General features: G+C 51.3%; 1 protein-coding gene across 1 annotated transcript in view; it reads right to left on the reverse strand.

Moving 5' to 3' along the window:
* LOC107114911 (rho guanine nucleotide exchange factor 17-like) overlaps positions 1-10873 on the reverse strand; it is a 127324-nt gene that overhangs the window by 66593 nt on the left and 49858 nt on the right. Inside the window, exon 3 of the mRNA XM_015416517.1 lies at positions 934-1050. Within this exon, the coding sequence (XP_015272003.1) occupies positions 934-1050 (117 nt within the window). The remainder of the gene's footprint in view (positions 1-933; positions 1051-10873) is intronic.

Consider the following 10873-nt stretch of genomic DNA (forward strand, 5'->3'; position numbering starts at 1 on the left):
GCCCTCTTCAGAATCCACCCCCCAAACCTCCAGGTATTTCCCTCCTTAGAGCTGGCAACCCTACATTCCCCTCAGTGCCTGTTGGTAGGCAACTAAGCTTGGTCCTGTCACCTACTTTGGCCTTTGGGAGAAAACACATTGGGGCCAGTCCTGATAGGGTTGCCAACTCCAGATGGGAAATTCCTGGAGATTTGAGGGATGGAGCCTGAAGAGGGTGAGGTTTGAGGAGGGGTGGGACCTCAGACAGGTACACTGCCATAGACTCCACCCTCCAAACCAGTCAGTCCCACATAGGGAACCATTGTTGCCAATCTCCAGGTGAGGGCTGGAGAGCACTCAGAATTACAACTGCTCTGCAGAAGGGAGGGCAGAAGTCAGCTGAAGTCAAAGGGGCAGATAATGGTAGGTTGATGGTTAGCTGGGAAGGAGATGGGGTTGCCAACTCCACCCTCCAAACCAGCCATTTTGTCCTGGGTAACAATTGCTGCCAATCTCCAGGTGAGGGCTACAGATCACTCACAATTACAACTGCTCTTCAGGTAGCAGAGATCAGTTACTCTGGAGAAAACAGTGGACTGTCATTATACCCTGCTGAGGTCACCACAGCAAATTGACACTGTTTGCCCAAAGCCAGAGCACTCCCCCAGAGCCTCTTTCTAGATCCCGTTGTATTGTTTTCACAATGAGCTTTACTGCTAGTGCAAATATGTTACGCTAATGAGTTACGCTAATGAGCCCCCGTGCTTCTTTTCCTACGAAATGACCCCTGTGATTGAGCATTAGCTTGGAAGCTGGATGGGCGGTGAGACAGGGGTGAGGTCGGGGTTTGTGATAGAACTTCAGAACTGGAGGCTGTAGATTCAAGGGTGGCTTGGCGCTCAGTGACCTCCTATTTCCCAAAGTAAGCAGTGGGGTGAAAGGATCACGCCGTACCTCCAGGAACTTCATGAACGCCGGCCTGGCTTCTTTGGCGATCCTCACGGCATCTTTGGCGTTGAGAAAGTTATCGATGTAGGCGGAGTAAATGTTCACCAGGATTTCCTTGGAAAACTAGAGGAACGACCAAGAGGTTCCGATTAGAGCAGTGCACATTTCATTCCAGTGATGTCAGACAGACCTAAGGTTGCCAAGCGGTGCCCGGCAGACAGGGGTAGTGTTCTTGGGGGGCGGGGGCAGCATCCCAGGAGAAAAACAAGAAAAAAAATAAGGCCTCATTTACTTACAGGAAGTTATGACCATAGAGTTCCTGGTGATTCCTAGAGCTATCTGGAAGCGACAAAGGATAGCTCTAGGAATTGCTGGGAAACTTTATGGTAAGCAAACCAAATAAGGGAAAAGAGATGCCGGGTGACAGCTGTAGGATTATACAAAGCCACTACACATTCCATGTACAATTTTTGTCAGGGGAATCAGACAATTCACTTTGTTCTGAACCTTTTCACAGCAATTAAGTTCTTATGTTAAGTTTCCTTATTTGGCTCGCTGGAAGACTGCTCGGCGGGGCCCCATTTCTCTTCTTTATACCACAGAGTTTCCAGCAATTCCAACACCGTAACTAGCATACCATACTGGCCCTCCATTTAGCACAGCTATGAACCCTTTCGGAGATTCGAGAATTCTTTTTCATTGCTCTGATTAAATTTTTTTAAAAAAATATTTAACCCAGGGTCAAAGCAGGCTGGATACACAAAACTCTTTAGAGACAGAAAGGCTTGCTGGGACAAGGATGTTTGCAACAGATGGTTTGTAAGTGGTCTTCCCTCTCTGGACACTGGATGTTGCCTTATACTGAATCAGACCCTTGGTCCATCAAGGTCAGCGTTGCCTACTCTGGCTGCCAGCGGCTCTCTGCAGTCTCAGGCTGAGGTCTTTCTCATCACCTCCTGCCTGGTCATTTTAATTGGAGATGCTGGGGATTGAAACTGGGACCTTCTGCATGCCAAGCAGAGACTCTTCCACTGAGCCACAGCCCCTGTTTATGCCTCTCCAGGGTCTCAGGCAGAGGTCTTTCCCATCGCCTACTGCCTGGTCCTTTTTAACTGGAGATGCCAGGAATTGAACCTGGGACCTTCTGCAGATGCTCCTCCACTGATCCACAGCCCCTTTCTTAACAGGGAATGTTGAAAAGAGCTTCCATTTTCATCAATCTGTGATGCTTAATGTGAACATACAAAACTGCCTTATATGGAATCAGACCATCGGTCCATCAAGGCCAGTATTGCCTACTCAGACTGGCAGCCGCTCTTCAGGGTCTCAGGTGGAGATCTTTCACATCACCTCCTGCCTGGTCCTTTTTTCTAAACTGGAGATGCCGGGGATTGAACCTGGGACCTTCTGCATGCCAAGCAGAGGCTCTACCGTGGAGCCACAGCATTTCCCCAAACAGTGAAGCTGCCTTACACTGAGCCTTGGTCCATCAAGGTCAATATTGCCTATTCATACTGGCAGTGGCGCTCCAGGGTCTCAGCAGAGGTCTTTCACATCACCTACTGCCTGGTTCTTTTAAACTGGAGGTGCTGGGGATTGAACCTGGGACTTTCTGCATGTCAAGCGGATACTCTTCCACTGAGCCACGGCCCCTCCCCATAGTCCTCCAGGGTCTCAGGCTGAGGTCTTTCCCATCACCTCCTGCCTGGTCCTTTTTTCTAAACTGGAGATGCCGGGGATTGAACCTGGGACCTTCTGCATGCCAAGCAGAGACTCTACCTCTGAGCCATGGTCCTGCTCCATGGCTCTCCAGGGTCTCAGGCAGAGGTCTTTCACATCACCTACTGCCTGGTCCTTTTAAACTGGAGGTACCGGGGGACCGAACCTGGGACCTTTTTGCACATAAAGCAGAGGCTCTTCCACTGAGCCACAGCCCCTTCCTTTGACGAGGACAGGAAAAGTCAAGCTACAGAGGAAGAGGACACTGGCAGCAGAGGGAAGGGATGAGGCGGGCTGATCTCAGGAGCCAGCTCCCGGACTTAGGAAATGCAGCAGACATTGGAGCCAGACATTGGCTACTGGCACGGGATGGGCTATTCACAGTCCCCTGATTCCCAAGCCCAAGAGAACTCTGCCTAGTGACGTCTGTATGTCTCCTTGTCCCAGCTTCAGGCCACTTCCCGTCAGTGGGCTCAGTGATGCAAGGACGGGGTTCCTCACTCCTGCTTTGAGCCCCACAGCACTCAACACCAGATTACAGATGCATAAGAACCTAAGAAGAGCCCCGCTGGATCAGACCAGTGGTCCATCTAGTCCAGCATCCTGTCTCACACAGGGGCCAGCCAGTTCCTCTGGAGGGCCGACAACAGGGCAGAGAGGCCGAGGCCTTCCCCTGATCAGAACATCAGGAGAGCCCTGCTGGGTCAGACCAGTGGGGGTCCATCTAGTCCAGCCTCCTGTCTCACCCAGGGGCCAGCCAGTTCCTCTGGAGGGCCGACAACAGGGCAGAGAGGCCGAGGCCTTCCCCTGATCAGAACATCAGGAGAGCCCTGCTGGGTCAGACCAGTGGGGGTCCATCTAGTCCAGCCTCCTGTCTCACCCAGGGGCCAGCCAGTTCCTCTGGAGGGCCGACAACAGGGCAGAGAGGCCGAGGCCTTCCCCTGATCAGAACATCAGGAGAGCCCTGCTGGGTCAGACCAGTGGGGGTCCATCTAGTCCAGCCTCCTGTCTCACCCAGGGGCCAGCCAGTTCCTCTGGAGGGCCGACAACAGGGCAGAGAGGCCGAGGCCTTCCCCTGATAGGAACCTCAGAAGAGCCCTGCTGGATCAGACCAGTGAGGGTCCATCTCGTCCAGCATCCCGTCTCACACAGGGGCCAACCAGTTCCTCTGGATGGCCAAGAGCAGGGTCTGAGTGGGTAACAGAGAAGCGCCTGGGGCAAGATGTATGCCTCTCCAAGAAGCGGAGAGAACTGCACGGCATAGAAGACGTTCTATAACCGGAGTCCGCAACCTTTAGAATTCTGTGGCCAACTTTGGAGTGGTAGCAATGGGCGGTGGTCACGACTACAGAATGGCTGCCCCAGGAGGCAGAGCCAGTGACAAAATGGCTGCCCAAGGAGGCGGAGCCAATGACAAAACGGTTGCCCAAAGCGGCGGAGCCATACACACAATGGGAGCCCAAATACAGGGGTGAGCAGGGGTAATTTTAAAAAACACACTAGAAAGAGTGGAGGGAAAAAACCTGAAACCGTGGTGACAGCTGCAACTGAAACAATTTTATTTTACACAGAAAATCAGAAGCACTGGACGGCAAGAACTCAACATGGCTTCATCCACTTCCTAGAAACACCTGGTGGGTGGTAGGAATGGTGTTGGCTGCCACCATGATGCCCACGCGCACCGCATCGGGAACCCCTATTCTCAGGGCTTTTTTTGTAGAAAAAGACCAGCAGGAACTCTTTAGCATAATAGGCCACACCCAAGAGCAGAAACTCATTAGCCTATTAGGCCACACCCCTGACAGCACAGCTCATTAGCATATTAGGCCGCACCCCCGTGTTACCAGAAGTGTGGCCATCCAGCCACACCGACCTTTTGCTTCTTATTCTGTTGACCTTGTTTGTTGTCAAAACCCTGGGCCTTTTTTTGTAGCAGGAACTCCTTTGCATATTAGGCCACACACCCCTAATGTAGCCAATCCTCATGAGTTTCTGCTGTTGGGTGTGGCCTATTATGCTAATGAGTTCCTGCTGGGCGTGGCCAACTCGGGAGCCAGCTGGAACTCTGTTCCTGTGCGTTCCTGCCCCAAAATAGCCCTGCCTATTCTGCAACCAGCCACCTGTCTTAGGCAGGTGACGGCCCTCTGCCACGGCAACTCTGCCACCCTGCAACATTTCGTTCCTGGTTCTTTTTCCTCTCCAGCCCCTTGCTTTTGAGAGGCAGTATCTGCTCTGCGTCCTTTCTAAGAGGGCCCTCAAGAGAGAAGAGCCAAAGAAAGAGAGAGGGAATGAGGCGGAAAGGGAACGAGAGCTCACGCGGGCAGGTAAATTGTTAGGGACTGATGGGGATTTATTAGAGGGCGGGAAAGCGGCCACCTCTCTAAGTGCCGGCTCCCAGGCTCTTGGAATCAAACGGAAACCACCCCCTCGACAAAACAAAATCAATGGCCGGGCCTGCCTGGCACGTACGTTCTTCACTCCAAGCTGCACTAAGCCTTTGGAAGCGACCGGGACACGCTGCTGGCAATCGGAGAGCTTTCGACAATGCACAGTGCCGTCGTTTGCATGCTGGGAAATCTCAAGAATGGGCGCGTGTGTGTGCGTGTGTCAAGTCGCTTCTGACTTAACGTCCTCCAAAACTGTCCGTCGGTCAACAGCCTTTGCTCAGGTCTTGCAAATCGAGCGCCATGGCTTCCGTGATGGAGTCGATCCATCTCGGCTTGGGTCTTCCTCTTTTCCTATTGAGAGCCAGTTTGGTGTAGCGGATAGGAGCACAGACTCTAATCTGGGAGAACCGGGTTTGATTCCCCCACGCCTCCACATGCAGCTAACGGTTTGACCTTGGGCCAGTCACAAGTTCTCTCAGAGCTGTTCTCCCAGGAGCAGTCCTTAAAGGAGCTCTCTCAGCCCCACCTACCTCACAGGCAGTGTTCCCTCTAAGCTGAGTTAGTGTGAGCTAGCTCACTGTTTTTTAGCCTCTGGCTCACACATTTTTGTCTCTGCTCAGGAAGGAGGGCTCCAGAGCAAACCAATTCATGCAGTAGCCAAATCGCTCGCTCACAACTTTAATGCCGGTAGCTCACAAAGTAGAATTTTTGCTCACAAGACTCCATGGCTTAGAGGGAACATTGCGAGGGAAAGGAGATTGTGAGACACTCTGAGACTCCTTCGGGTAGTGAAGGGCAGGGTATAAATCCAGTCTCCTCCTCCTCCTCCTCCTCTTCTTCCTCTCTAGAGAGGAGCTAGTTTTGGTGTCGTGGTTAAGTGCACAGACTCTAATCTGGGAGAACTGGGTTTGATTCCCCACTCCTCCACTTGCACCTGGCGGGATGACCTTGGGCAAGCCGTAGTTCTGTCAGAGTTGTCCTTGAAGAAGAGCTGTTTCTGTCACAGCCCGCCTCACAGAGTGTCTGTTGTTAGCAGTATGGCGTCATTTGCCCTAGCAACAAGGAAAATCAAAATGAATTTAGTATTTAATGCAAAGTAGAAGGAGTATAGGAGTATACGGATATACTGAGAGCCACTTTGGTGTAGTGGTTAGGTGCACGGACTCTAATCTGGGAGAACCGGGTTTTATTCCCCACTCCTCCACTTGCACCTGGCTGGATAACCTTGGGAAAGTCATAGTTCTGGCACAGCTGTCCATGAAAAAGAGCCGTTTTTGTCAGAGCTCTCTCAGCCCCACCTGCCTCACAGGGTGTCTGTTGTGGGGAGGGGAAGGGAAAGGAGTTTGTAAGCCGCTCTGAGACCCCTTTTGGTAGTAAAGGGCGGGGTATAAATCCAATCTCCTCCTCCTCCTCTTCTTCTTCTCCTTCTTTTTCTTCTTCAGGTGTAGTGGTTAAATGCGTGGACTCTAATCTGGGAGAACCGGGTTTGACTCCCCGCTCCTCCACTCGCACCTGCTGGATGACCTTGGGGAAGCTGTAGTTCTGATAAGAGCTGTTCTTGAAAAAGAGCAGTTTCTGTCAGATTTACATTACCATTTTATAGTCGGATGTATTATGTTATGGCCTATGGCTAAGACAATAAACATACTTGACTACTGTCAACCAAGGTTTCACGAGAGCACAAAATATTTATTTAATTAATTTATACCCCCACACACACCCTTTCCCCACAAAGGACTTGAATCATAGAATCATAAGAGTTGGAAGAGGCCTCCAGGGTCATCTGTCTACTGTAAACCAAGGTTTCACGAGAGCACAAAATAGTTATTTAATTAATTTATACCCCCCACACCCTTTTCCCACAGAAGACTTAAATCATAGAATCATAAGAGTTGGAAGGGACCTCCAGGGTCATCTAGTCCAACCCCCTGCACAATGCAGGACATTCACAAATACCTCCCCCCCCCACACACACATACCCCGTGACCGCTGTTCCATGCCCAGAAGATGACAAAAAACCCTCCAGGAACCCCGGCCAAACTGGCCTGGAGGAAAATGGCTTCCTGACCCCAAAGTGGCGAATATCGGCCTTTCCCTGGGCTACCAAATCAGGGCAGATAGCTCAAGAAATCGCCTAGTGTTAATTGAAGAAGAAGAAGAAGAGAAGAGATTGGATTTATGCCCCGCCCTTCATTACCCAAAGGAGTCTCAGAGCGGCTTCCAAACTCCTTTCCCTTCCCCTCCCCACAACAGACACCCTGTGAGGTAAAAGAAAGAGAAGAGATGGGATTTACGGCTCTTTTTCAAGGACAGCTCTTATCAGAGCTACGGCTTGCCCAAGGTCCTCCAGGCAGGTGCGAGTGGAGGAGTGGGGAATCAAACCCGGTTCTCCCAGATTAGAGTCCGCGCACTTAACCACCACACCAAACTGGCTCTCCATTTGTATTATAATGTGACTTCATCTGGTACGCTTTACACTGTTCACCCCCTTTGTGGCCCTTGCAAGAGCAGAAAGTCGGGATGCAAATTAATTCACAAGCTCCTGTGTCAATCGGATCAGTGAGATCCCACCGATTTTCCTACTGATGGAAGCGGGAGGAGGGGGGAGATCCCATCTGATTCCCCTTCCTGCCGCCCCCTCTAGACTTCATGGGGGGGGGTGTCAAAAGGGCTTCCTCTTGAACCAGCAGGGTCCAACCCAACGTGTTCCCACCAGGGCCCTTCACACATTTAAGTGTAGAAGCATCCAGCAGAGGTGGGGGCAGCAGCGTGTGACCCAGCCCAGTTTGGCGTCGTGGTAGAGTGCGCGGACTCTAATCTGGGGGAACCGGGTTTGATTCCCCGCTCCCCCACTTGCACCTGCTGGATGACCTTGGGCAAGCCATAGTTCTGGCACAGCTGTTCTTGAAAAAGAGCCCTTTCTGTCAGAGCTCTCTGAGCCCCACCTGCCTCGCAGGGTGTCTGTAGTGGGGAGGGGAAGGGAAAGGAGTTTGTAAGCCGCTCTGAGACTCCGAGTGAAGGGCTGGGTATAAATCCAGTCTCCTCCTCCTCCTGAGAGCCAGTTTGGTGTAGTGGTTAGGAGCATGGTCTCTAATCTGGGAGAACCAGGTTTGATCCCCCCACTCCTCCACTTGCACCTGGCTGGATGGCCTTGGGCAAGCCGTAGCTCTGATAAGAGCTGTCCTTGAAAAAGAGCCGTTTCTGTCAAGAGGTCTCTCAGCCCCGCCTACCTCACAGGGTGTCTGTGGTGGGGAGGGGAATGGAAAGGAGTTTGTAAACCGCTCTGAGACACCTTTGGGGAGTGAAGGGTGGAGTATAAATCCAATCTCTTCTTCTTCTTCTTCTATATTGTTTATATATTGGAAGCTTGTGTGGGTTTTTTTGATGCTCCGGAAAGGGCTGGAAGGATTAGTTTCTTCAGATCTGGCCTGTCCCTTCCCCTCCCAGTTTGGTGTAGTGGCTAAGTGCACGGACTCTATTCTGGGAGAACCGGGTTTGATTCCCCACTCCTCCACTCGCAGCTGGCTGGATGACCTTGGGCAAGCGTAGTTCAGATAAGAGCTGTCCTTGAAAAAGAGCTGTTTCTGTCAGAGCTCTCTCAGCCCCACCTACCTCAGGGTGTCTGTTGTGGGGAGGGGGAGGGAAAGGAGTTTGTAAGCCGTTCTGAGACTCCTTTGGGTAGTGAAGGGCAGGGTATAAAACCAATCTCTTCTTCTTCTCTCTCTAGCTTCTCCTGCCTGCAAACTGTGCAGAGCTGGGACGTAATTTTCCACGCTGTGGATTTTGCTCTCTCCAACACACCCTGCTTGTCATTCGCTGCGTGCGTTTCCATCCCAGCTCTCCTCAAGGACGGCACGGGTGCAGAAGTCAGGAGCATTTCCAGGAATCCCTCTGCGGCAAATTAAATGTTTCTAAATTCTCACTCGCTTTCCTGGCCTTCAATGCGAATCAAGTGGCGGCTCTGGGCTTTGCGGGGGAGACGCCTCAGCTCTCTTTGTTCCCCGCTATTAACCTCCCATTGTTCCTCAGCAAAGGGCTGGGAAGCCAAGCTGGCTTAAACGTTCCGGCGCCGGCGTGGGGCTGCCCTAGAGCGGCTCCCCCCAAAGCAGCGAGGAAATCTGGCCAATGTTGGGAGAGAAATACCATATGCGATAAGAGAATCACAGCGCCAAAGGTCCAGGTGCAAAAGAAAAAGCAAGCTGTAGGCAAGCGCTGTACAGAATCAGTGCTCCAAAAACACGGGAAGAAGCTTTACAGTGCTGATATCAAACCATGCATAAACGGCAATGATGCAAAGAAGAAGGGAGGGAGGTCCAAAAAAGTGTAGGTTGACGGAGTTTTCCAGAATACAAGTTCGTTTCAACTGGCTTCATCTGAACAGGACCTCGTGGAGCAATAAGACATCTTCTAAGTTTCATTCATCATCTCTATATATCTAATAGGCAAGTTGCCCCCTCCATGCAGATATCTAAATCCGCACATCGGGGCCACTTGGGCGGCAGTGAGATTTTCCTGCACACTTGGAGCAGTCCCCAGGTGTGCAGAAAAATCTAAAAAGTTGGGGAAAAAATATACGGGGGATATTTAAACCCACCCAAAAGTAAAAACGTTCCCTGTGCATGTGCAGAGAATGCTCTGGCCATTGGGGGGGGAGGCCCGGCAGGCCCGGTGGCCCAGCAGGCCTCGCTGCCAGTGCCTGGGGGGGGGGAGCGGGAGAAGGCTTGGCGGGCCCGGTGGCTGGGAGCTGTGCGGCCCTTGCTGGTGGTGCCAGGAGGGTGGGGGAAAAGGCTTGGTGGGCCCGGTGGCTAGGAGCTGTGCCCTCCTCCTCCTCCACATGGAGCTCCTTCTTCCCCCCGCGAGTATCGCGGGTCCCCACTTCTTGTAGAGTATGACAGCGAAGATAATATGACTTCATAAAACTCTCATCATATGCAGTGAAATATTCCAAAGAGATATCCAGGAAGGAGGGCACAGAAGACATCTTATTGTTTCATTAGGTCCTGTTCAGATGAAGCCAGTCGAAACAAACTTGTATTCCGGAAAACTTCGTCAACCTGCACTTTATTGGACCTCCCTCCCTTCTTCTTCGTATCATTGTCATTTATACATGGTTTGATATCGGCACTATAAAGCCTTTTTCCATGTTTTTTGAGCACTGATTTTGTATAGCGCTTGCCTGCAGCTTGCTTTTCCTTTTTGCAGTTGGGAGAGAAATACCAGCCAATGTTCCCTCTAAGCCAGTGGTGGCGAACCTATGGCACGGGTGCCAGAGGTGGCACTCAGAGCCCTCTCTGTGGGCACGCGTGCCCTCGCCCCAGCCAGGCCCAGACCATCATTAAAGTGTCGAATTCTCTGCCAAATAATTTTAAGTAAATGAAAGCATTTGGGATTGCTTTCTTTACTTTGCTTGGATCATCTTAAGCTAATGTATGAGTTGTTTTTCCTAAAGTAAAACCTCAGTATTCATGTTAAATTGCCGTGTTGGCACTTTGCGATAAATAAGTGAGTTTTGGGTCGCAGTTTGGGCACTCGGTCTCTAAAAGGTTCGCCATCACTGCTCTAAGCTGTGGAGTCTTGTGAGCAAAAATGCCACTTTGTGAGCTACTGGCATTCAAGTTGTAAGTGAGCGATTTGGCTGCTTCATAAATCAGTCTCCTTTGGAACCATCCTTCCTGAGCTAGGACAAAAAGGTGTGAGCCTTCGCTCAGGAAGGAGGACTCCAGAGCAAACTAATTCATGCAGCCGCCAAATCGCTCGCTCACAACTTTAATGCCAGATGCTCACAAAGTAGGATTTTTGCTCACAGGACTCCACAGCTTAGAGGGAGCATTGGTGAGGGA

Source organism: Gekko japonicus, unplaced genomic scaffold (genome assembly GCF_001447785.1).
Source record: "Gekko japonicus isolate JY-2015 unplaced genomic scaffold, Gekko_japonicus_V1.1 scaffold2620, whole genome shotgun sequence".
Taxonomy (NCBI): domain Eukaryota; kingdom Metazoa; phylum Chordata; class Lepidosauria; order Squamata; family Gekkonidae; genus Gekko; species Gekko japonicus.